The following is a 26,657-nucleotide window of genomic DNA, read 5'->3' on the forward strand; positions in this document are numbered from 1 at the left end:
GCAGGCCAGCGTGGGGGGTAAACGAAAGTTAATTAAGACAATTTTGGCGGGATCACTGTCAAAATAAATAAATAAATGCTAACGAAACGTTCTTATTGTTGTCTTCTCCACTTATAATGGTAGCGAATGAAAACACAATCGTTCGAGGACAGTGTAAAGACTGTTAATGCACAAATAAATGCACAAGTACATGATTATTAGGGATGAGTGCCAACATTTTAATTTTTGCTGATTCTGGAGGGGCGCATTTTCGAAGGGGGTGCTAATGCGGAGGAAGGCGCTGATCTAAGGAATCATCATGGTACCTCATTTCACATTCTTCAGGCTATTTGACTGGATAGCTACCCTAGCAACAAAATTACAACTACAATATTAACGCATCGGAGTTAACTACTTTATTGTCGTATATCTCCTTAAAAAAAATAAGTTACTGTTACATTTTAATGTGAGAGAAAACTGGGCCGAATCTCCCTGCGCACGCGTACTTTCGATAGTATCAACAAAAATGGCGGAAAATGGTGAGGTTTTGAAGTTTGAGGGGCTTAAATAGCTCACGCCTTCGACATTTTTCAATCTTTTTTACAGCAGGAACTGAGCTGTGTTGTTTCCTTTTTAGCGCCCTCTGCAATAGTGGTTGAGAACGAGGATTCTAAAGGTATGCGCGAGAAACACGACTAACACAACATGTGTTGAACTTTCCGTAATGTGCCCTGGTTTGGTCCAAGATTGTTTTGACAATTTGCCAGTTTTGAAGGGACACGATTGTTTAGGCTTTTGTCCAAAGTTAATTCCTATTTATTTTACACCTCTTAAATTTTTATTTCAAGGCACATCTGGCTCTGTAAGAATTTTAGCCCCACCGAAGTTCACTTTGAGACAAGACATGAGTGGAAAGGTTACGGTGCGTAAGTGTAAACAGTAAAACGACTTTTCAAATATTTATTTCGGAAAAACTTACTCCTCAGTCACTAAGTACGCGTCCCGACCACGCTTAGGAAACACGTCTCTTTTTTTTCATATTTATCAGTTCGTTTCTTCATCTTCGTTTGTAAAGTTTTGGAAATAATAATTCATTCAGGGATTTCTGCAAGTCTTGCACTGATAGTATACGACTGTTAGTGAGCAGACAAGGCCGAGTTTGTATTGTGTGTGTTTACATTAGATTAAGAATTTAAACAAAACTTTGAGGTTGAATTGTATTTATGCGGAGGAAAGCGTTTTTTTTTTTTTAATTTTTTTTCCCACAGGATAGGGGATTATTCGTGAAATAGTAACCATAATCTTGTAGTTTGGTCGTATAGAGCTGTGGCCACATTAAGCTAAGCTTATGGAGCCTCCAAAGATACGTTGACATGATGAGTATTATAAATAAACCTAGCAATTTTGTTTTGAAGCTGCAAAAAGTCAATTAAATTACCTTTGTCTGCATGATGTAGTTGTCAACTCTTGTTTTGCATTTGGGTGAATTAAACAGAATTCATTGATAGGACATAAGAAAATAGTATGTTTGACACTGGTCATCTGTTTGATTAAGATATATATATATATATATTAAAAAAATTGATTGTTTGGGTTTGTTTTGGTTTTGTTTTGTTTATTTTATTTATTTTTGCTTCAGAACACTTTTCCAGACGATGATGGCTCTGTCACTGAAATTAAAGATGCAGATCTCAACTCTAGTGGATCTGCAGTTAAGGTATTCTCAAAATTTGTTTAAATTCTTTTTCTTGTAATTTCAAAGAATGATATTTTTTTGTAGAGGTATTAGTCATAGGGTATATAGCAAGAGGTGATATAGAGAAGAAAACAGCAAAAACAACAACAACAACAGTGATAGATGTATATAGATGCTTCCAAATATGTGCCTCTAAACTCAAAATGTAAAAAAGTGCCCCATATAAAAAGCTCTTTTTAATTACTAGAAGTGTTCCAACACTTCTGAGGACAACTGAAATATTTTGATCTTTAGGTAAGGTAAAAAAAGGTTCAAGAGGCCTTGCAAATATGTTAAACCTGTAACTCCCATGAATGATCAAGACAGAATTTTTTCTTTACAGTATCAAGCAGACAAGTAATGGGAATAGAGTTAAATGACAATTAGGGGATCACTAGTTGATCCAATACCAAATTCTTCAAATTAATATGAAAGAATTGTATGGCGAATGGTAGGGGGAATTATGAATGAGATCTTGGAAGAAAAAGATTAAAATGGATTGTTAAGGTAAACCATTTAGGAAAAGAAACCATATCTTACTCCTGGCTGTTTTACCCTGTAGAAAGTAGGTAGACTATGAGCTCTGATCTTGAAAGCCAGTTGACAAAGTCTCAATGCAGGCTTTGTTAAGTTTTTAAAAACTGAATGGGGAAAAATATCTATTCAGAACTGAATTTCTTTATCTCCATCACAGAGAAGTGCAGAGAGAGAGGAAAATGATGAAGAATCAGAACCAGAGGAAGGCAAGTGCAGACAACCATTTATACACCATAAAACATTGGACTTATTATCACTGAGATTGCTGACAAATTTTAATCCAAATTCTCTGACTTTTGCCTTCTCTCCAACTTTGTCTCTTGTACTGTGTTTTCTGTGATCCTCAAAGCTGTGCAGTGTAGGTGGGTATTGTAGCAAACTGCAGGTTGTTTTAAGAATCATTCCTTGATAGATCCTTAAAAGTGGCTTTGTGAAAGTTATATGTCAAGTTATATGTCTTAGATTGGAGTTTTGTTCAAATCCATAGACTACAGAAAAATCCCTGTGTATAGATATCATTTTTTGTTTTTTATGGCCAAAGTACAGCTTAACATAAACCAGAGGTCTGCAAAACTATTTTAAATGTGAGTGTGCTTGTTGATGTGAAGTATACAGGCAATTGACAGATTTGACTTTGAATATTTCTACAGCTGCTTGTTCATCCCCAGTTAAAAAAGTGGCAAAGCTTGACAACACAAGCACACAAGGTACATATTACTACCTATTAAAAGAATATTTTAGATTTTTTAATTTTCAACTCTGATCATTGCATTTCTAGTGTTCTGGTTCATTCACTCAAATACAGTTATCAGTTCATATTTCAAGTCACCTGATATGAAAATGCATTGCTTCAACTGTTGCTGAAGAGGCTCCAAATTTCCAAACATTCAGGATTTTATAAAGTTTAATAAAACAGTTATTCTATTTCTTGTTGGACATGAGATTAGTTAAAGCCAACTCAGTGTTATGCTCCTTATTGGTTAATAGTATATACCTTCTCATATCCAACGCATGCCCATGGAGTAATTGCTAAATATTAAATGGCAAGGCTATTGTGTATTTTGTTGACAGGCAGCAACTTTTCTTGTAGATGAGCATATTGGTTGCTAAAGTTCTAAAACACTTGTAACAAGGGGAGTGCCAAAATTTCACTCTCAAATGTGTGCAGTTGTTTAATTTTTGTGTTTTTACTCATTATTTTTCCACTTCATTTCAGAAACAGAAGATGTTAAACCTCCAAAGCTTATCTTTAAGCCATCAATCCTTTCTGATGTGGCAAAGAACTTGACAAGTTCGTCAGCAAAAAGTAAATGTAAACTTATTGAAATCTACTCTTTTTTGCATTGATAATGCTCATATTTGGGAATTTTCATCACTTTCAACAGGATGTATTAAAAGTCAGAAAATCACATATAAATATTATCAGAGAGGGAATGTATTTTTTGTTAAAAACTAATTTCCTGAAAGCTTAATTTGCTAATTGTTTTATTTTATTGTGTTACAGTTCTCTAGAGATTAACCTAAACCATGATGTGTTTTTTATTCATTTTGTAGTTGATAGAAATTCCACAGCATCACCTGTCCCAAAGGTATGTCATCTTTTTGCAATGAGATTGTAAACAATAGTAAACTATTGTTCAACTTCAATCTTAATACTACTGGGAATTTGATGTCTGGGTAGTTTATATAAACTCATGATAAAATTTCAAATACCTAAAGTTCTCCCTTTGTCTTTTTCAATGCTGCACTTTGCTTGTTGTGTCTTTCAGTTGTGTGTGAGAAGTAAGTGATACTTTGTTGATGAAATTATTTGGAAGAGCTATGACATTTAATTCAACATAATTCTGATTCATCTTTCCCCTCTCTTAATCACAGACTTTAGGAGTCTCTAGCAGTGAAAATTCAGTGGCAGAGCTGAACACGGATGCATCACAGCGCTCACATGAATCTGCTCCCCCAGAGCAGCTTGCAGGAATCATTGGAGCATCTTCCAAAAATTATTTTGAACAATTTCTTTTTGGTTCTAAAGAGTAAGTTAAATTGCTTCTATTGGTATGGAAATTATTTGCCTCATGAAATAAGTTTTGGTTTGTTTTTTATTTTTTTTTTTTGTTACTTTTTTTAGGTCTTCCACAAAACCTTCTGGTGGGTCCTTTGTATTTGGACAAAACATGAGTGATCGAGTTATGGTAAGGAAGCTGACAAATGCTCTTAATCAATCACACACAAACTAAGATATGGCACTTTGAAACATTCCAACTGGATTCAATGACTAGTAGCTGATGGTTGTAGTACAGTGTCATAGTCAAAATATATTTACATTGTACAAGTGAGGAACAAAATGTCAATGTTCTGGAGGACAAAAAAAACCCTAAAATTTAGTAGACATAAAAGAAGGAAAGTGCAGTGGACCTATCAGAATTTTTCTATTTAATTATATTTTCTTTTCTTTATCTGTTAGTTCTCAACTGATAGTGCCACGGAAGATGGAGGTTCTCTTGAGAAATCAGACTCTGAGAATACAGCCGATGCAAATAGTTCCTCTAAGGATCACAAAACAGGTTCCAGAAACATAATATTGCAATATTGTACTAAAACACCCTTTAGAGACAGTTATACAATATGCAGTCTGCAAATGTTTTTTTTGCTGCTTTAAAATCCTTGTTAATTAATATATTGTGTAAAATATCGTGACAGAGTGTATAATTAAGCTGCTCCTCTGTAAATAGTAAATCATTGGTCCTTGATTCCTGCTAGTTTAGTCAGGGAGGAAGGCTGGAGAAGGTTCCTTTTGCATGAGAGTCAGTTGAAAAAGACATTACACTTTGACTGTAAATTGCTTCCTTTGATTACTTGGTTATTTTACCTCTCCAAAAACTACAACTAACCGAACATTGTAACCTTGTAATCTGCAAATCAGAGGTGATGGGGCTGTAACTTTCACAGGGCTTAAGACAAGGTGCAGTGGGAAAATTTTGACTTTGCATGAGTTTGAGGGCCAGTTGTGCCCAAAAAAAGTTATTGTGCCAACAATTATGCAGTGTTATGCAATTTTAATATGAACAAAATATTTGTGGTATTCATAGACAACTGCCCTTGTAGCAGACATTGAATATGCTATATCATACCTTTTTTTTATCATATTGCCAAAAAATTATTTCTGTAGGGATTAACTTGCATTTATATTTTACTCTACACTTGCCTTCATCTAGTAGGCTGAAATTAAGAAACCATTTTACTACTTTTGCAAATGCAACTAGTCTTCAAGGTTTAAATTATTATTACATTTGTTAATAGAATGTTGTAGAAAGTTGTAGTGTGATGTCACAATTCTCCAGTACTTACACTGTATGACCAAGCTTTTCAAGAAACTTGCTTTTGAAAGCTATATGTACTCTCCACAACAGCAGTCCTACACAAGCACTCTTTTTCAGAAGCGCTGCTTTAATAGCACCTCATGAAGGCACTCTTACATCTTTTGTGGGATTTTTCAGAAGGATAGATTTATTCTAATTGTAGCAGTTTTCATTGCAGGGGATGAACTAAAAACATTAGCAGATGTGGCCCACTCCTATGCTGATGCCCCCGGTCCAAGCTCACCTAATCAAGATAAACCTCACAAGTCACTCGCAGAGGCTGCTATGGCTTATCAGGAACACCTTAGTCCACCAAAGTCACAGCCTGCCAGGGTGTCTGTGGTCACAGGTGAAGAAGAGGAAAGGAATGTTCTGCAGGTGAGAATTTTTTTAAAAGGAGTAAAAGGCAAATTATTTTTCTCTTGGCAGTGTTACATGTTTTTTAGTTTATATAATGTTATTTCATTTATATGAATGAGGGATTCGTTAATTTTTCTGTTGCCTGTCTGGTCATATGCATTTTTGTTTGTAGCGCTACACCTCACAGAATAACCAACCACCTTGGCAACTGATTTATGGTCTGAGAAGTAGATTTGATATATTCAAGAAAAAGTTCCATGTGTAGGTCAAGAATTTGACAACTTACTCTCAAATGTTAACATTTCAAGCCTTTTTATTTCAGAGCAACTGTCGTCTGTTTGTGTTTGATACAATAACACATTCTTGGAGGGAGAAAGGGAGAGGGATACTCAGATTGAATGACATGTGTCAATCAATGACAGAAGGAATTTTCCAGTCAAGGCTTGGTGAGTTATTTTTCAACCTCATAAAATTTTTTATTCTCTCAAGAACCATCAGAAGGGACTGGTGAATTATTTTTGTAGACCATTTTTGTTGACTATCTAGACTACTCGATTGCTTTATATCTTTCATTTCTCATTTTTTTTTCACTCTTTTACCAACATGCAATTTCTCTTCTTGCTGCACTGACCTTTACATGTATTTTATATTACTTTAAGTACACTCTGTTCCAGTCATGCAGTATGTGGGACAAGTGAAAAAGCCTGACAAACGAGGAAAAATCCTGACTAAAACTGAGATAGAGATTTGCTTTTTGTGCTGATTTTTTCTGCTCATCTCGTCTGACCAAGAGCCTTTGCATAGGCTATTCTGATGTCAATGTTTGTCTAAATTCACCATTTTAGTGATGCGCACTCAAGGTAGTTTACGTGTTGTCCTCAACACTAAGCTTTGGCCAAGTATGACTCTTGAAAAAGGAAATGAGAAGAGTTTACGGATAACTGCCATGGACACTGATAAGGACATCAAAATTTACCTCATAATGGTAATTGAGTTTTTCTATGTTATCCTAAGTAAGCTACAAATCAAACATTAAAAGAAAGTCCAAACTACTTGTTTAGCTGTATCAGGGATGGTTAAAATTATCCTACAAGTGGCTTAATGTATGGTTTATATATGATAACTTTTTTTCTTTCCTTTTAAAAATCTCAATTATTTTCACGATTGTATGTTGTCATTTAGACTGCGAGCAGGCTCTTCAGAGGCCTCCAGCATGTACGCCCACGCGCGCTCACACCCTCGTGTCTGTCCCCCGCGAAAGAGCCAGCTTGTAATACAGAAGCATAAAGCTCCACTTAAAATAACCAGATGATTTGAATAACTTTTTAACTTCATTTAAGTGTCACCGTCGAAGGGCGAGTCCTAGCTATTAAAATTGTTTAATAAAATACGGAATCGTTTTGTACGTAACGTTATTGAATACTGAGCTCTACTCCCAATTAACTTTCTCCGAAATATCAGCAGACACTTGTACGTTACGTGACTTGTTTGGTTTTTCTCGTAGGCTGCACCGAACGACATCCAGAGGCTATGGACCGCAATTGACCGTCGTATCCAAGCATTAAAACGTGGTCAAAACACCCAAGCTAATGAAGAAAGCAGCGTTCAAGGGCCCAATGCAGATGACGAGGAGGAGACTAGGACCGAGCCAGATGACGAGCTTAAAAGCACTGGACACGAAGACGACGATGAACCTGCTAAAGACCGATGTGAAGTCGTGGATAAAAGCAATAATGATTCGTGTCCAACGGGGGAAGGAAGGGGGAAAGAAACAGTCGCTAATGATGATTAAATATTTGTACACGTTCGTGGCTGTCTCGTCCGAAATATCTGTTCCGTTCTGGAGCCTTCTAGCTTTAATTCAGGACATGAAATTGACCCGTACGCACTGGAAATGCCACCTTGTGCTTTCAATGATCGACAGCGAAACTTTTGTGTTACTAGGTATTTTGATGTTTCCCGGAAGTCAAGGAGCTGCTACTAAGTTGTTTTTCTTGTTTCCTCTTGTGACCAAGTGGTATAGTCACGTAACAAGTTGTGGCTTGACGTTCACGTAACGGCTGCAAATGAAAAGCCAACAGACACGAGCCAAAGAATTCCTGTCTGTTGGTTTGTGGTACATTGAGCTGACAGTTTTCCGCAGTGCTAGTTTCATGGTATAATTTCTGCCATCATTAACTGATTGGCGCGTTTGCCTGGTAGTCAATAAAATAGTTTCTTCATATTGCGTTGAAACTTTTTTAATTTTTTTGGGTGAGCAGGATCGCACATGTCTTTGAAACATGCGACTTCGAAGAATACAGGGGCTGAATTTCTCGGAATGCTCTTCGATTCCCCCCCTACTCCCAACCCCCACATCAGTATGCATATTCTCCATACTTTTCTTTTGGTTCCATGACATCAAAGTTCACTTTACATAATTCCTCTAAAAGTTCGTCAATTTCTTTCCATCTTCCTGGGATGCTTTAGCTATTTCTTAGAGCCATTTGTGGTAACTAAATCATTGGCGGTGAATGTGGGTTAGCAAGACGACTTACGTTTGTTCGGATGCCATCGCCTTCAGTATCTTGGCAATTTCGCAAATCTTAACCCTTCAGACAGCTCACTATTTTGTTGTCACTTTCCACCATTATAGATGCCTTCTGTGCGTTGCGATGCAATCGCTCAAGATCAAGCTTTATGCATATTCAATTAGCCCCCATACCACTACAGACAGGCTTTTGCTGTCCAGATAGTTAAAGAGGCCAGGCTACTCAGCAAGAGAGTATCAAAACAACAAAGTGTATGAGCTTGTGTCGCTGTGGAATAATTTGCACTTGAAAAAAACAAGTCCTTCAGTGAAAAGGAAGCGTCGAAGAGAATGACACAATCAAAGAGAAGAACAATTTGATATATTGACATATTGCCCGTAGAAATGGGAACGAATACGTCCCACTTTAGGCCCACGGAAGAATTTTCACTCATCAATCGCGCAGCTGTGCCGCGTTTGTCGGGCAGATCACATCGCTCCTTACCAATCGAAAATCGTCATGGTCATTTGTTTGATGTTGTTATTCAGCTAAAACATGAAGACAAGGACATATATTCGTGTTTCTTTCCAAGTGACGACGATAGCGTCCTTTTAACCGCGTCCAAAGTAGAACAAACAACTTTTTTCCGCCATAATCGCGAATTTTCATCGATAAGATTATGGGACCTGAATCAGAAACAAATCAACACTGGGTTTTTGGCTGACTTCCCTCGCTCATTTAGATCCTGCGATTTTTCGCCCGATGGCCAATTGGTGGTTTGTATTTTTAGCGAAGACTCCCTTGCGCTGGTGCGAATGAGATCTTGGAAAACTACCAGTGCTGAAGTTGTTCACATGCGTAGATTTTGGCGAAAGAGACGAGGAGTACTAATGTGTTGTTCGTTCTCTCCTGATGGTCGATCGCTTGTCGTAGCATCTAAATTGACAGGTGATTTAAATCATATCTGTATTATTGACATTGCCAGCAAGAAAATGGTCAGAAAAATGAAATCCGCAACGAACTCAAACTCAAAGATTCGCGGTCACCCGCGATCATGTGTATTTTCGCCTGATGGTTTGTTCTTAGCTGTATCGTGCACCTCTGGACAGCTAATTGTTTTCGACACTCAAGACTTTCATATCCATAGTAGTCTAGACTTGGATACTTCCACATCATCCACGTGTTTATGCCTTCCATTCCGTCACTCAAGTCGCCGCACGCTTAGTTCTCACTTACAATGTTGGTATTTGTTTGATCCTCGCTATGGACATAAGTATTTGACATCATGTCTTGAAGATGGCACCATTCAAACATGGTCTCTTACTGCCGACGAACCTGGTCTTACATGTATTCAACTTGCTTATGCATTGCAGACTCCATGGCAGAAAATAAGGTCTGCTGCCTTTTCCCCTGATGGTACAATGTTAGCAGTCGGTACATCAGACTCCAAGGTCTTGGCACTGAACTCAGAAAGTTTAAGTGTATTGTTTGTCCTCAATGCTCATCTTCAACCAGATGGTCTAAGAACATGGTATCAAAACACAGAAGTGTCTTGCCTGGCCTTTACAAGAACATGCCAGCAGGTTGCTGCTGGTTATAAAGATGGACGCGTCAGGGTTTGGCAGTTGCCATTAATTTTAAATCTTCAGCACATGTGTAGATTGGTTGTTATTAATCATGTTCCCGCCCAAGAGATTCCAGAGTTACCTCTTCCAGCACATTTAATCAGATATCTTCTGTTCTCCCCTCTGAAGCAATTCTGACTAATGGATTTCTGGAGAGGGCTACCCAATAAAGTGAAGTTCAATGAGATAGACAGGGAAAAATTGTGGTTATGCCAGTTCTACACAGTAAACATTGAAGCAATTTTTTTTTTAGCTAAATTGTTATTAATGAAAATTTGATTTTCTCTCTTGTTGTTAAAATTGTCATTCAATTTATCTTTGGACTAGCATTGTAACATTTGTTGATATTGATATTTAAGGCCATCCTCATTTTTCCATTAACTGTCTTTAATGTTAATTTATCTGTTTGGTGGTGATTGAAAGGTAGTTAATATTATAAACTTTTCTAGTGAGATGTGGAAGCAAAAGCTCAGTGAGGGAAAGATTATAGAGAGATGAATCACCATGTAGGATGTTTTTGTTCCAGTCTTTTAAACCTTAAGAGTAACCAGTATCTACTTTCTCGTTACAGTAATACTGCTGAATTGTTCATTTAGATCACGAGAATAAAGGAAAGGATTGCCAACTTAAGAAGCTTTGATTGTTAACAAGCTCTCCTTGGCAGTACCAAAGGGAAAGTAAAGACAACAGTATGAAGACTATAGATACTGATGTGAGGGTGTTAAAGAGTTAAAGGAAAATATAAATTTGGATTTTCTTTTCTATATTCAAGTGATAAAAACAAGAACTCATTTTCAGGTTCTTGCCTACATTGTGGTTGTGTCATTGCTTTTAATCTTTTGCTAAAATTATTTGGCAGAAGAGCAAATAAACTAAAAGGACAGCCTGATTTTAAGTGATGTTACAACTTCCATCTCTTGTTTAGAACAGAGAGCAATAAATAAATATCTAGATTCCCCCCAACAAAACTTTTTGTACAAATGTAAGACATGCTGTAAAAGGTTATATTTTTAAGGAAATCTATTTATCAAGTTGTAACTATTTAAATTATTGATTGTTGTAGTACATCTCAGGAAATGCTATTACTCCATGTTGTGGTAAGGTATCTTGATTGTTACCCTGGATCTCAGGAATCTCTGGGAATAAGTATCAGAATCACTGTAGTTTCATATACCTTTAACCCTTTAACCCAAGGGATGACCAGCATCCAATTTTTCCTTAAAGTATTACTTTGGAATCATTCATTAAGATCATGAGAATAAATTTAATGATTGCCAACCTAAGAAGCTGTGATTGTTAAATAAATTCTCCTTGTCAGTACCAAAGGAAATGTATATAGAAGAGTGTGGAGAACATGGGTGCTGATGTTAGGGTGTAAAGGGTTAATTATGCCACATGACCAGTTACAGTAAATTGAGATGTTTATGTACACAGTAAGCTAATCAAAAGGTATAATTCATTCCATAAAAATTGCTTTCATTTTTGTTATGAATTATATGATTAAAAAACACCTTTGATTGGGTTGAGTGGAAATTAAATTAAAAAATTTAGGAGTTCTTTTAACAACCAAAGAAATTTTGTTAAGTGAATTTGCAATTTCATATCTGTCATTTACCAAATTTTGGAATGCATGAAAGAGGCAACACACTGAATCATTTGATAACAAATTGAAATAAACTATAAACTCTAATTTTGTACTCAAATTTGTGATGTCATTTGATAACAATTCAAACTGTTTATACTGCATGTTGATTATGAGGAATTATTTATTTCATGCTAAATACAGTAGTAGTACACTTGGAAAATAGATATGTGTAGTGCATAACTTGTTGACAGAAATAAAATGAAGAAAGTTGAAGTAATCTTGAATTTGAAAAGTTTACTTTAGCACTTGTGCAAGTTAATTACAGGACAGGCAACCATAGATTTACTTCCTTTTCTTCTTATTAGTACTTTAAGCCATGCTGCTCTCATCAAGCCAACATAATTGCTCCCTATCAAATGATTTTGGATTATGTTTGTGGACTGTAGTGTGACATTTTGTTTAGTGTTTAGTAGTAAAAGCCCCACAGCACTCCCTTAGAAATACAAGAAACTAGATTCAAAAGGGCAGCAAAAATTTGGTGAAAATAAAAGCGTTTGATTTTGTTTTAGGGAATATCGGTCTGTGTACCGAGCCACCTAATCTTATTCTTTTTTTGGTTTTTTTTTGCAGTTGAATCATTAAGTCCTCTTTGGTACATTACATGTCGCGTATATGAAGTAGTAAAGGTTAAAAGTTATTCGATCATTTCGCATTTGGATTTGTAACGAGGCGCTACTGAGCAACTCTTCTCTGGAAAGTTCGTTTCAGTTTTTGATGGCGAGTATCCAAGCAGATCCCTCTTTTGAGGGAAATTTGAACAGGTACATGGATTTTGATTTTACCATAGCTTGTTTGTTCTACCTTACGTGACGCTGAAATCTAATTTCACCAAAAGATTATCAAAATTATTTAATAATATGACACGTGTGTTTCATGGACCTATTGGTATTTTCAATTTTGTACATGTACAGAGTACCGTCGTCTTGCTCTGAAAATTACAACTGCCTTCGAAATGCATCAAAGTATTTCATCTTTATATTTTTGTGGTGACTGAGCGCAATCATATTTTTTCAGGCTCAATGTAAGCGATGAACAGTTGAAAAATCGCATGCTTATGGCAGTGCCGAAGAAAGGAAGACTCTACGATCAGTGTATTGCGTTACTGGATAGGGCTGGAGTAAAGGTAATTTGAACAAGACTTAACATTTAAAATTTTCTGTATGGTAAAGATTTACGATGACGGAACCACACAGTGGGGGGTGGCTAAGTAAATTCTGCTGTTGTGAGGGTGCGGTCACTGAACGCCGTTAGAAAAGTAGCGGCTCGATTGCCATGGAAATTCCCCCCCCCCCCCCCCTCCACTATGCAAATCTTTGAGAACATAAGTTCCACTGAAGGTGAAATCGAAGCCGTCGAAAAATTGAGCAGTGTCGGAAAAAAAATTAATTTATTCACATCTGAAAAAAATGAGAAAGATATGTATGGAGAACGCAGTGCTATGTCAGAAAGGTATCAATTATGCTTTTTTCTCCTGAAAAACTGTTGATCAGATGTTTATTGATAAAGAGGTCAGAACTAAAAAGTTCACAAATTCAGTTGTGTTGTCGAGAGCATTTAATATTAATTCTCTCATTTGTGGTCACTCTAAGGGTTTATAGGGTTAAGATTTTTAGTTGTGACATTAAATCCAGTCAAATCCGTACCTTCCTTTGTGTGATCTGACATACCTCTACTTCCTGAAGAACTGCCAATACAAGTTCATTAAACAAATCATTTTCTTACAGTATCGCAAAAAAGCACGTTTGGATTTGGCTCTCTGTACTTCACTTGACAGTAAGTCATTGTCAAAACTCTAGTACTTGCACATCATAGATATGTATTTCATTTCTCATTGCATCTTTTCCATCCTTTCCATTTGCTGCAATATGGCCTGCAAACAACTACCTGCTCCATCTAATTGTCATATGTGTGAATAATTTTCTACTCACACATAGATGATAGCAGTACATTCTTAGAGGGTATTAATTCCTACAAGTTCAAGGGATCTGCTTGTTTAAAGGCAAAATTCTGTTCATCTGTTGAATTCATGCTGCTTGAGGTCATCACAGGTCTAATTATGGTTGTTTTAACTTTCCAGTGGCTCTTGTCTTTCTCCCAGCATCGGACATTGCTCTCTATGTTAGTCAAGGAAGGTCAGTATCAGGATCTGTAGGGGAGGTTTTGTGAGTTGAGTTATAAGCCCTAAGTACCTTACTCCCTAAGACCTCAACATTAATATGAATGTTCTCTATCACATTCTTTATACATTTCTTGTGGTAGTGACAAGTAGGGTTTGTGGTACAATCAAGAGCTTTGAATCTTTAACTGGGAATGTTTCCCTTCATCTGATTTGTTTGATCTAGAGATAACTGGATGCCAGTACTTTTGAGCCGTTGATGGCATAACTCAAGACTACATCCCTTGCCTTGTCATTCAAATCTTACTTTAAGATTATTTGATATCTCCCCCTTTCCAATTAATTTTAAGGGTCTGTGTATTTGACCCAGCACATGCACAGGACTTCTTTGTTCTCGGGCTTTTTTTCTTGAACAGGACTCACAAATAAATTTGGGGCATAACATTCATATTTATAGGATGGATTCTAATAGATTTGTAGCCAAAAGAGGCTTTGTTGTACTATTATCTGCACTCGTGGTTGAGGTAATAATGATAGATAACACTGATATTTTTTGTTAGTAATATTTACATTGATTCCTTAGAATTGACATAGGAATCACAGGACGAGATGTTGTGGCAGAAAGTGGAGGAAAAGGTAGTAGTATTTGTTGCATAATTTCTTTTAGCCCCTTTTTTTATGTTTTATATCGTATCGATTTTCTCTTCGCTTTTTTAGTTAATTTCAAACAATGTTTCTTAACCATATTGCTGAATGATTTCAGTTCATGAACTATTGAACCTTGGATTTGGCAAGTGCAGGCTGGCAGTACAGGCAAGTACTATCATTACAATTAGTTAGTTTTAAGTATCCCTTAAAATAATCAAGTTATTTTGCATGGTATACAGGCACCTGTGTCATCCAAAATTTCAAGTGCAGAGGATCTTGTTGGTATGAACATCTTTGTATTTTTTTTTTCAAATCTTAAATATGGAATGCTTAAACAGATTATAAAAATATTAACATCATTTTGATCTGTTTTCTTTACAGGAAAAAGAATAGTCACATCCTTTCCAAATGTCACCAGAAAGTACCTTTCTGTAAGTTCTTCATACTTGAATACCTGATTTTTGAATTTTTTAAAATTACTTTTGACATTTTTGTCATCTATCAATATTTGTATCTGCAGCAATATGATCCCAACAACACTACCACGATTAACTATGTCAGTGGATCTGTGGAAGTAAGTCAATTGTTATTTTAATATAGCTAGAAAAATGTTCATATTTAAAACTATATTGTGTATAAAAATAAAAGCTAAGTTTTTTGTTTGTCTCACAATGTAGTCACACGTGATTTTGATTGTGACGTTTCGACTGCATACTGCTAGTCTTCTTCAGGCAATGAGGTCGACTGGTCATGCATGATCCTATAAAGCATGATGCTCTGCTGTGATTAGTTGTTTTTTCAACAGCTCTGATTGGTGCATTTCAATCCTTGCTGTTCACTCAGTGATTTGCTCCCTCGGCAGTCTGCTGCCGTACGGCTCTCCTGTCGTTGTGTTTTTTTAACGTGGGCATCCACGCTTCTGGAATTTCTATTCCACTATCCCTGTTGATGTTGTTAGGGTGAAGTCTTATATGAATTGCCTCTTTGACCCTGCGCATGTGGTAATAAGGGTCACGATCAATAAACTTTACTTCGTTCCAGTGTGCATTGAAGATAAAGGAGGGAATATGTTTTAAGACAATATATTCATGCCTTAGTTGTAGGTTCATCAAGATATGACAAATACTGATGGAAGTTTGGAGAGGACCCAAGAAGCTAGAGATATTAAAAATACTCCATAGGCTACTCTTATGCATCTTTTCCACTCTTCAGATTTCAAGCATGATTCATATCATAATTAACACATACAAATGCTATTAGGGAATCAACCTTTTTTTTTTGTATTTTTTTTTCTGTCAGGTGGCCTGCAGCCTGGGAGTTGCTGATGCTATAGGTAAGAGTGTCAACTGATGTCATCCTCACTGCTACATTTAGCCCCAAGCTTAGAACTCACTTTAGAATAGAAATATTACAATATAGAGGATATTACATGGCCCTGCAGTGATAGGAAATTTCTCTTCAAGTGTTGAAAATATTTTGGAGTGAGCAAAGTGAATAAGTGAAATATTTTAGTTTTCAACACCAATGAAATAGCAACAGTGATTCTTTCAAGTGTAAAGATATTATATTTTCAGGCAAAAGCTCACCTCGAGTGATCAAGACAGAATTACCCCTCACAAAAACAATACAATAGCAAGCAGACAATCAATTAGAATAAAGGAAAATACTAATTTAATGATAATATAATATTTTCTAATACTAAATTCTTCAAACTCAAGTCACAAGAATTGTATAGCAGACAGTAAGGAGAATTAATAATGAGATCGTGGAAGTAAAAGGGTCAAAGGTGTATTTATACATGTTAATAAATGTATCTGTCTGCAGCGGTAACAGGCTAAGTTGATTCATTATTTTATTGACTGGTTTTTTTCTTGTTTTTTTCTTTTTTAAGTTGATCTTGTTGAAACAGGGGACACAATGAGAGCATGTGGACTAGAAATAGTATCTGAAATTATGAAGACTGAGGTGCGATAATTGATCCATTTCTGATTAATTTATAACTAATCTTAAGGTATTAATCAGTCAATTGACTGATTAATAAATGCATCAATTTATGAAGTATCAGGCCTGAGGCTGACACAGCTCTTTTATTATAATCATAATTAGAAGGGAGGAGAAGATTTTCAGTGGTTTCTTTCTAGTCCTCTCTACCTTTTGAAAGAGAATGTTCCCTCTGCAGTTTTGTTTCATTTGATCTTGCTTTTGAGGTTCACATAGAAAAGCATCCCTTAATTTCTGGAGAGGACTGTAATTATAAACTATTTAACAAATGAAATAAATTAATACAGGGTTTCATTTTGGTTTTGCTCAATATGTAGGCTGTTTTGATTGCAAACCCTAAAGCCCACTTTCAGGTTAGTAGTTACAGATGGTAAGTCTTAATGTGCACAGTGACTTTGTATAATTAAATGGTATCTAGAAGTTATTAGCATTGGGTCATGAACATGCAATGCATATAAACTTGCAGCTCCCCTTTTCTAGCTAAAACTCTCCATGTTCAGCGGCAGATTTTGCTGTATTATATTTGAAGCACTGTCCATTTGGATCAGAATATTTGTGTGATAAAATTAAGTAGAATGATTTTAACAAGGGTTTTTATTATTTGATATCATAGGATGTTGTTAGGACAGTTACATCAAGAATTGAAGGGATCATCCATGCAGACAAGTATGATTTTCTAACTTTTTGGAGTCACATTTTGGCTCATTTTCAATTCATAAAATGCGATTTATGGTTCCAAGCATGATTTAAAGTTTTCAATTGTGTTAATTAGATGATCATTTTGACCAGGTATGTGATGGTTGAATACAATGTGGAAAGAATAAATCTCCCAAAAGCACTGAAAATAACACCAGGAAAGGTAAGTTACATGTTGAATCACCAGTGAGTAAACTCATCAAAATGTGTTAAAATGTAGCTAAGCAGGAGATTAGAAGTTTCTTGTAAATGAATGAAGACCATATGATTAATATGTTTCTTATGATCTGCTTTTTCTCAGAGGTCTGCCACACTCTCTCCTTTGGATAATGAGGCCTGGGTAGCTGTTCAATGTATGATTCTTCAAAATGAGGAAAATCAGGTTCTAGACAAACTGAAAGGTTAGTTTTTAACTCATAAAGTAAGGAATACCAGTATGTAGTCTCTTCTAGTTGCATGATTTGTAAGATCTCCCAATTGAAAGAAATTACCCTAAAAACCTTACCTTGAAACTCCAAAATCACTCCTAATTATTTACTGCTTCTTCATGCTTATTTTACAGTTTCTGGTTTCATTTTCTTACATATTGGGTAAAATTGCAAACAAAGCAGAAGGGGGCATGCCATCAACAGCATTTCAAAGGGAGGTGGTTCAGTGGCAGATTCAGTAGTGAGGGATGAGCTTTGGCCAAAAGAAAAAAAAATTCCTTTTAAATCTTTAGAGGTTAGCAGTTCTGGGGTCACCATTGTCACCTTGTCATCAACCATATCCATCCCAATCTTTACCTCTCCCCACAATATCCATACATTATTCAGCAAACAGGTAATGAGAATATTCAAAGTTATCAGGTAAAAGCTGCTATCTTGATCTAGCACCAAGTTCTCATAACTAATTTACAAGGAAATGTGTAGCAGCTAGAGGGGAGAATTAACAATCAGATCTTGGGAGTTAAAGGGTTAAACATGCAAGCTGTTTTGCTTATACCACATTATTGATTTAGTATTATTGTACTTGTTATTGTCTATTTTAGAAATTGGTGCCTATGACATAGTGACCTTCACCATTCAGAACTGCCGTGTTTGATGACAGGGTTACTTCTAATTTAGAAGTACATATTATAACTCTAGGAATTTTATGTAACGTAGGAATATTTAATAATGGTTATTACCTGTAAGGTACTTTAGTTAGCATATCTCACCTTTGTAGACTTAACATATTTATTGTGTCTAACTTAAGAAATATTTTTCTAGTAAAAATGGCATCTAATATTAATATTGAATTAACATCTGTTGTTTTAACTAGTTAACTCCAGAAGTGACTGACAACCTCTTACTATAATATCCAAACATTATCCAGCAAATAGGCAATGAGAATATACTCAAACTTAACAGGTAGAAGTTATCTTTATCATCCATGTCACTGATTTAGAAGGGAATTTGTAGCAGCTAGAGAGGATTGACAATCAGATCTTGGGGATTAAAGGGTTACATGGTTAAAATGACGAGATATTGTCATAACACTCAATGATGTAAAATCATATTAGTTCTGTAGTAAAACTGCCACCTGTTTTGATGCTGTGTTTGTAAAATGTCCTATAACGATGTATTTATTTTTCAGAATGGTGTATTTTAAGGCAAAAAGTTAATTTTTCAAAGGTATCTCTAAAAAAGAGTGAAGGAGTTTAAAGCATGGGTAGACATGTATCATTACTGACAGTATTTGTGCCTTGTTTTAAGGATGTTATACTTTTGTTCTGGATCACTTTACAAGAAGTAAAAATGAGAGAATTAATATTAAATGTTCCAAGCAACATATCTGCATTTGTGAACTTTTTCATAATCATGTCCTCTGGACCAATAAACATCTGATCAGCAGTTTTTCAGTTGGACACAGCATAATTGATATCTTTCTGACTTAACATTGTGTTCTTCTGGTCAAGACAGCGAGTCTTAAAGTGCCTCTGATCACCCAGAAGGATAGAGAGACATACAAACAGGTAGTTCAGTACTTGAATGTGATATTTAAGAGCTGTTTTAATTAGCAAAACACTAGGGGGTGGGAGTAGGTAAATTGAGCAAATACTGGGGGGGGGTAAGTAGGTAGGTTGAGCAAACACCAGGGGATGGAGGTGGGAAAATTGAAATTGACTTGTTTTGTACATTCTTACTGAAGCCACGCATCAACTGATAAGTAAATTGTCTGGTAAACTGGATTTTGTTGGTGTTTGTCTTACTAAAATTGACTTCCTTGTGATCATTTTTTGCTTGATGTTGTCTCTGGATGTTTGTGAGAAGTTGGATGTGGATCATTTATTTAAGAATTATAGGTGTGCAGCATTTTACCTGTAATGATATTGATTTCTTTACAGTTTGAATGTTGTAATGCCTTTATTTCTACATCTACAAGATCAACAACAGTCAGCACTTCACAAATTCATCATTAAAAAGTTTCTCAACAGCTATGGAACATGTGACAGAATTTTTATGGTTTTCATTAAGACTCTAATTAAGGTAGAATTTTTCATGACAATTGAAGAATAAAAATTGAACATTGATCAGAAAGTACTGGTAATATTAAAGAAAATTATGACAATTTAAAAACTTATTTAATAGTGTTGAACATGTTAGTAACAGGTACGTGTATCTTTACATTAATGAATGTCAGGTTGATTCCATTCCAAAAATCATTCATACCATTCAATGTTTTCAATTATTGCATTGCAAGTTGTAGTCTCCTGAGAAAAACATTTCTTGCATGTCAAAATTAATTTCAGGTATAAATCTTTACCAGTATCAAATACTTTTTTGGCAGAGGTAATCTCCGTAAATAATGATTTGAAATAATTTCTGTTCCTAGGATTTCTTTTCTTTTGTGACAATGGACTGTAAAGTATATGGTATAGTAAACTGAATATAATTAAAGTAACACAGAAAAGCTAAGAAATGTGCACAGGAATAGAGAGAGATGAGTACAGGCCAGAGGTCTGGGTACCGTTTGGGGGGCTGAACAACTGCTGATCCAATGTGTAAACCCAAGGCTCCAATCACTGACAGAACAAACTGAAAAAAGATTTGGTACAAGAAAATCTCATGGAAAGAAACAGGAGTTTGATTACCATTATGAATTAAAGGTGTGCAGCATTTAAACTGTACAGATGTTGATGTCTCTACAGTTTGAATGCTGTAATGCATTTAACTCTTCATAACCATGATCAATCATGTATTCTGTTTGGTAACTCTATCAGAGTTCACAATGAAAGTCTACAACACTGCTTTCACCCATTCATTCCCATGACCTTCGTATCAGTTCTCAGCACTGTCTACCATACATTAAATAAAATTTTAACCCTGAAAATTTGGTGTAAAACCAAACCTTATATCATGGAATGATTTTCAGTTCCCTCTTTTGCATCATCACCTATCTCATTGGAGAATATATCAATAGTTGGGCTCTTCAAGAAGTAACTGGCTCAATTTTAATGGTGTGTGGATTGTACAGAATGAACAACTCACCAAACTTTGTTTAAGTGGTTCTACCTTGTTGAGCTCAAACACATGATAAGCAATGGTGTAGAAAAACAACATGCATGAAATATAGGGTAGAGACAAACCATCCTTCAGTAGTAAGGGCCACATGCTGGAAAATAAAATAAGTTATTAATTATTGATAGTAATTACTCTTAGTAATCATTGTGTTGGGTGACTCTAGCTGCAGAATTCAGCTTGGTACCAAAGGCAATGGAAAAAATATTGCAGGAGGATGTTAGTACCTACCCAGCCATCTGGGAGGGGAGGGGTTAAGTCAAGTCTCCCTTGACCAAAACACCCATTGCTTGATAACTAGAGGAAGCCTACATCAAGGTGGGGGGGGGGGGGCTATTCACAGTAGAGATTTCATGGTGAAGACAAGCTAATTTTACATTATGATTGACTGAAGGCTGACTAATGAGACATTCAATTGACAGTAAGTTTTACTGAAAGACATTAATTACAGACTGCAAAACTTAAATTGTTTTATCACCAACCTGAAAGTAGAGATGACTAAGAACCACACACACTCAAAGGGTTTATAGTGAAGCAGAAGACAAACAGGTCTGAAGTGATCAATAAGAAAACATGAATTATTTAAGTATTACTGTTGTCATATGTTGTCAAATAACAGTCACAAACAGAATAAAAATCAATCTGATCAGAAGCTGTCATAGCACTCCTTAGCTTAACATGGGAACACAATCAGAAGAAACTTCCTTTGCGAGATTAATTGTTAAAAAGAACGGTACTTACAGTGCTGCTAACAAAATTGATTTTTCATGCACTTGATAGGAAAAAAGGAAAAATGCCAATGAAGAATTCACCTGGAATTTAAGTAATAGACAAATTATAAGATGGTAGAAAAACATTATGGAATCACTTTAAATCAAGAGTCAATTTAAAGTCTGAAGTATTCTTCAGGTAGAAGGGATGTTACTTGATTCTTCTGTAAGGTCAACCTTAGATGATCACATTGCAAAGACAATGACATTTAAGACAAATTGTGCTGCTGCCTTTGGCATTTTAGTTCATAACATTCAGGTGAACTAGATCCTTACCAAGGCTAAAACAAATCGGTCTATCATTGGATTCTTTAGCAAATTCAGTGAGGATGGTAGGCAAGTTATGATTGTTGACCAGAAGCTGCAAGGGAAGGATGAATAATAAAGAGAGAAGATTAAAAATAAAAATAAAAAAATTGAAAAAAATGCGTATTTTGTTAGGTTTATTAGCCTTAACGTTAATATTTTGACGTCCCCTATTTCTTACCACTTATTTTACAAATCTAATTCCTGAAAATTCTTTCATGTATCATTGAGTGAATGATGTATTCTTACCTGAGTCTTATAATCTGAGTTTGTGAGAGTATTTTTTTTACTTTAATTAGAACAGAGATTGAGCACCAAATGTTGGCCACCTTGTCCTTGTAAAGGAATGATAAAAATACAAGTTAGATTAATACTTTCAATATCCACACAATGCATTAGACTGTTACAGATTGTTATTGGATGACATGAAAGTTTGATATCTACCTCAAAGATACCTCTGGCAAATGGAAAAAGTCTGTGGAGAACTTGTAAAATCATTGGTAATCCAGTCAAAAATGGTAACCAACTGAAAATTCACAATCACAAACAAAAGTACAAACAAAAATTCATTAATTGAAAAATTAATTTATTGTTAAATTAAAATGACTGAATTAATGAAAAATTATTTCAAGGGTGATTGCAATTTGTCACTTACCAAAGAACAAATGTTAAAACAACCACAATCCCAATTTTTGCAATATTAAATATTCTTGAGAACCTATGTAAACAATCAACAGATTAAGTCTTAGTTGCAGGATCAGTGTTGACAGCAAAACACCATAGAGTGAATAAACATATGTTACAAATAATAAAACCTACATATAAAGCAATCCCTGTTAGAGTTAGAATGTTTAGAATCTGTTCATCAATATGCACTTGAAACATCTTCAACCTTACTCTAGCTCAGCTCAAGTTATATTACTTAAATTGTGTGATTAACAAAAATACTTACCAAGAATTTTGTTTCCATGATTTCCCTAATAAATAGAAAAAAAAGGGGAGAGCATGATAAAGTTCCATCTGTTTGTAGTTTAACGCCAGTGTAAAAGCAATTGAGCCCAGCAAATCATGATCACAAGCCAGTCCTATAACTCCCCACAGAGCTAAACCAAGGCTGATTGAATTATATCTGAATCAGTCAGTTAAGGAAAAAAAAAGTTGCATTTTAAGGCAACTTTATATTTTTAAAAATAACACAATCCAGTGATGTTATGTACTTTTACTTGAAAAAACCCTAAAAGTGACTAGCATCTAATTTCTCCCAACAGTAATACTGCTCAATCATTCATTACAATCATGAGAATAAAGAAAATGATCACCAACCTATGGAAGTTTGATTGTTAAATAAATTATCCTTGTTAGTACCAAACATATGTATAGAGAACAGTATGGAGAATATGCCTACTTATGTTGGGGTTACAAGAGTTAAAAAACACGTCTTTAAATCTGAGTATACACTGCACAGTAACCTTTTCTTTCAATTTTCTTTCAACAATTTTAAAAAATTTTGCTGCATTGGCCAGGCACCCTCTTTAATTAATTTATGGAAGGTCAGGCATAGGACACCCTAAAAAGACAATTCTGAAATTGATGCATTGTCTTTTCATATCAAATATCTTCCATCAGGTTGGATTATGAAAAACAAGGTTGGATACTGGAAGTGACCATGGTCAATAAGGATAAGTCCTGGGTAGAATAACACAGTAGCTGCAGTAAGAACCTAGAAATTAATGGAAAAAGTTATTTGGTACAAACATTTCATATCTTTGACGAAGATATCATTATGATCAAAAATTAACTAACATTTAGATGAAAGCCTTGGAAAACAGTGAATTGTTAGGAAGCTTTAATACAAAATGTTTGAGACTATGGTACATTTTAAGGGGCTCAGAATCCACAGGGGAATCCATCCTTTACTCCCTCTACGCTAATCTTTATGCACAAGTTCACACTCCGAATGTAACTTTGCAATGAAGAGGCCTGCACATCACCCTGCTTGTCTTAGATACCAAATGCTGTCATTACCTTGTTGATGACTGGTTTCCTTCTCAAGCAAACAAAAGCAAAAACTAAGACTGCTGGAATATACACCAATATATCTGCTATAACAACTGAAAAAATCAAAACAGCAAGTTAACTATGAGATAAACTTGACTTAAATTTCCTACTCAGCAGTTGCACTTATAATTGTAAAAATCAAATTACAAGACTCAGTATGATTCTATAAATCAGTTCACCTGTATGCCTCATAAACAGTTTATGCGTGTGACTTTCATGTCCCCTGGACTTGTTGAGTGCAACCCAGTTTGGATTTATCTTGTTAGCTCTGCAATATAAAGAAAATATCATTATGATAGTGTCAGTGTTTGGAATTAGGTACTAATGTGTGTGAATTTCTTAAGAGCTCTACAAACATTACATCCTGGAACCAAGAGAATCTCTTACTACAGTTATGTTAAACCTGCAGTTGAGCACCATGTTCTGAGGGTTAACCTTCTTAATCTTGGGAGTGATCAAAAATGAATTTCTCCCCTCATTGAAAAAAATAAAAGGCAGAGGGAGTGGAAAATTTAAATGTAAATCATAGGAGTGAAAGGATCATTGCTGTCTGAAACAGAGATTCAAGAATTATTTTTAATTGAAGTACTCACATGAAGCCACAAACCCAGCTGTGGTATGCAGTGAGCGGAGGGTAATCCAAGCCCCAATACATTAAGTCATTATTGGTTGTGTTTGTGTACCTTCCAAAAAATATTGATATTTTTTATAAAGTTACATTGCAATCATTGACCACTCATCAACTCTCTGATACTCAGTACTGATAAGTACAAGAAGAAAAAAATAATCTTTATAATTTTAATCCACTCATAACAGGGCATGTAATGAAATTATAAAAATTTTTCTCCACCCTGACATTCAAGTCTTAAAACTAGTCATCAACAAATGTAAGGTCTGCAGTCAGGGGAATCACCCATCAGTTCTTGGGAGAGATATTGTGGGTAAATAGGTTTCTTCCAACTATCACGAATAAGTCTTCGAAGGTCTGAACAATACATGATCCTTAATCGCATTGTCTTTTCACGTGGCCAATACTTAGAGGCCATCCTCTTTAGCTTTCCTCGTTAGAACTTGGAAGTTTCGAGGGTTCAAGTTCTTCTTTAAATTTATAACGATTTTCCTTCTTCCGTCAAAACCAAACACAAGCATCCAGAATATTTTTCCTTGCAGCAGCTGTTCTCAGTACCATTCTTATCCGGATGATCAAAGCAATCGATCAAATGTAATTTTCTCAGAGAGAAATCACGATTTTCGTCGACATGACTTTCCGACCTGCTGATCAGACACATCACTCTCACCTATGGCTACATGTACATGCAACCGATAAAAGGCACTTAATAACACAGGATTACCACTCATCAAACGGAAGATTGTATGTTATTTCCATCCAGTGTCGCTGTGCTTCATAATCTCCAAACATTGGGGGTTTTCCCTTTCCTGAGAAACAAATTCAGCAAAAGCAAGCGCGCGTGTAAATTTCAAAACATTATCTCCACGAGATCGCAGAAGAGAACTTCAATTTCAAGGTACCTGAATAGGTGCTTAGAGACACACACCACCGCACAAGAATATTGGCTAGAACGCAAAGCACCACTGCATAAAATGTTGCAGCCATTTCCACAGTTATCAATTTTCACGAACGTTCATATCTCATCCGCCATCTTAGAGAGGAAGGGATCATGGGTTCGTACCCAGACTCTTAGAAAAAGTGGTCGAGGCAAACTCATCCTCAGGGCTTTCTCGGTCATTTTTTCAATATGGCGAAAGCCCCGAACTGACTTTCTCCTAACAATCTGCTATAGTGAAAACCGACCGAGAATACCCTTCGGCAGAGCGAGGGCTAACGCTCGAAACGTCAGCCTTATTGTCCTCTCTATGGTACAGTAGTCGATTCACATTATCAACTCAGTCGATAAAACTGAATAATCTTTTAAGGAAACATACCCCTTTATTCATTTCAGTGTCACCCGTAAACCTCAGTCTATTCAACGCTCTGAGCTGTTTACTTCCCTTATTGATTCTGGTATTTACGGTCTGATTCCTTCTTGAATTCACCTATAAGCGGCATTACTGTTACCAAGTCCTTTGCACAAAACTGAACAATCCCATGACAGGAAACGAGAAATGAGCGTAATCTTCATCTGCTTTGCTCCCGAGAGTCCATGGGCGCTGATTGGCACGAATGAATTTAAGATTGGTTTTCAAAGTAGTTGTCAGAGTTGATGGTAGAAGTGCAGAGCAATATGATCCGGCAAAAATAAGAAAAAACGCAATCACAAACAGAGTGCAGTTGCCGCTTGTGACTCCGTCGCTTGTGATCTGTAAAAGCTAAATTTCTAAAGTGGTAACCTATCGAATGGTAACAGAACTCGTAGTATGACTGGTTGGCTCTTCTGCTGCTATTTGTGAGTGACGCAATCTAGTTTTGAACGGAACATACGCGTCAGAAGAAAATGAAACTGTAATGATTCTTCCGATCCTGATCCATGTCTCCCCTTGCGTCTCCGATTTTCCGATTTTCCTGCTCACAAACGCGTTTACAACGCTGGAGCCAGTGAGAGTTATCCTTAAATAGCATACCCTGTTTGTTTCGTGTAAACTGTGTAGCAACTGGTTATTTTTGTTTAAGAGCTCTTAACATGATCCCTTTAACCTTACTAGCACAGTAATTAGAGCAGGAACCGTCAATGAAGTAAATCCCGATGTGAGTGCGGGGAAACTGCAGAAATAGCGAATGTCAGAGGCCGAGACCACTCCGTCTGACGGATAGGCT

At 35.9% G+C, this 26,657-nt stretch overlaps 4 protein-coding genes across 4 annotated transcripts; 3 read left to right on the top strand and 1 right to left on the bottom strand.

Moving 5' to 3' along the window:
* Nucleotides 1-484: 484 nt before the first annotated feature.
* On the top strand, nt 485-8,191 carry LOC131783379 (ran-binding protein 3-like). Its single transcript, XM_059100115.2, has 15 exons — nt 485-518; nt 617-655; nt 828-901; nt 1,619-1,696; nt 2,409-2,457; nt 2,902-2,958; nt 3,468-3,557; nt 3,806-3,840; nt 4,127-4,281; nt 4,377-4,440; nt 4,713-4,812; nt 5,786-5,985; nt 6,290-6,413; nt 6,813-6,952; nt 7,472-8,191. The coding sequence occupies exons 1-15, from the start codon at nt 506-508 to the stop codon at nt 7,757-7,759; spliced, it is 1,506 nt and encodes a 501-aa protein (XP_058956098.2). The 5' UTR covers nt 485-505; the 3' UTR covers nt 7,760-8,191.
* A 552-nt stretch (nt 8,192-8,743) lies between these two features.
* On the top strand, nt 8,744-11,792 carry LOC131783408 (WD repeat and SOCS box-containing protein 1-like). The gene has a single exon (XM_059100148.2). It carries the CDS (start codon nt 8,882-8,884, stop codon nt 10,238-10,240), a length of 1,359 nt encoding a protein of 452 aa, XP_058956131.2. The 5' UTR covers nt 8,744-8,881; the 3' UTR covers nt 10,241-11,792.
* Nucleotides 11,793-12,389: 597 nt separating this feature from the next.
* On the top strand, nt 12,390-18,480 carry LOC131783378 (uncharacterized). Its single transcript, XM_059100114.2, has 16 exons — nt 12,390-12,508; nt 12,762-12,870; nt 13,472-13,520; nt 13,825-13,879; nt 14,447-14,499; nt 14,627-14,676; nt 14,751-14,793; nt 14,893-14,942; nt 15,032-15,085; nt 15,811-15,844; nt 16,403-16,476; nt 16,830-16,865; nt 17,126-17,178; nt 17,302-17,371; nt 17,510-17,609; nt 18,239-18,480. Exons 1-16 carry the CDS (start codon nt 12,462-12,464, stop codon nt 18,289-18,291), a joined length of 930 nt encoding a protein of 309 aa, XP_058956097.2. The 5' UTR covers nt 12,390-12,461; the 3' UTR covers nt 18,292-18,480.
* Nucleotides 18,481-19,564: 1,084 nt separating this feature from the next.
* LOC131783418 (dolichyl pyrophosphate Man9GlcNAc2 alpha-1,3-glucosyltransferase) lies at nt 19,565-25,552 on the bottom strand. The gene is made up of 15 exons (XM_059100161.2): nt 25,415-25,552; nt 25,237-25,321; nt 24,478-24,567; nt 24,064-24,152; nt 23,852-23,937; nt 23,482-23,546; nt 22,779-22,955; nt 22,482-22,544; nt 22,271-22,352; nt 22,076-22,161; nt 21,797-21,881; nt 21,492-21,562; nt 21,233-21,301; nt 20,721-20,844; nt 19,565-20,267 (listed from the first exon to the last, which is right to left on the bottom strand). The coding sequence occupies exons 1-15, from the start codon at nt 25,497-25,499 to the stop codon at nt 20,061-20,063; spliced, it is 1,464 nt and encodes a 487-aa protein (XP_058956144.2). The 5' UTR covers nt 25,500-25,552; the 3' UTR covers nt 19,565-20,060.
* Nucleotides 25,553-26,657: the final 1,105 nt, after the last annotated feature.

Source organism: Pocillopora verrucosa, chromosome 12 (assembly GCF_036669915.1).
Source record: "Pocillopora verrucosa isolate sample1 chromosome 12, ASM3666991v2, whole genome shotgun sequence".
NCBI classification, from domain to species: Eukaryota; Metazoa; Cnidaria; class Anthozoa; order Scleractinia; family Pocilloporidae; genus Pocillopora; species Pocillopora verrucosa.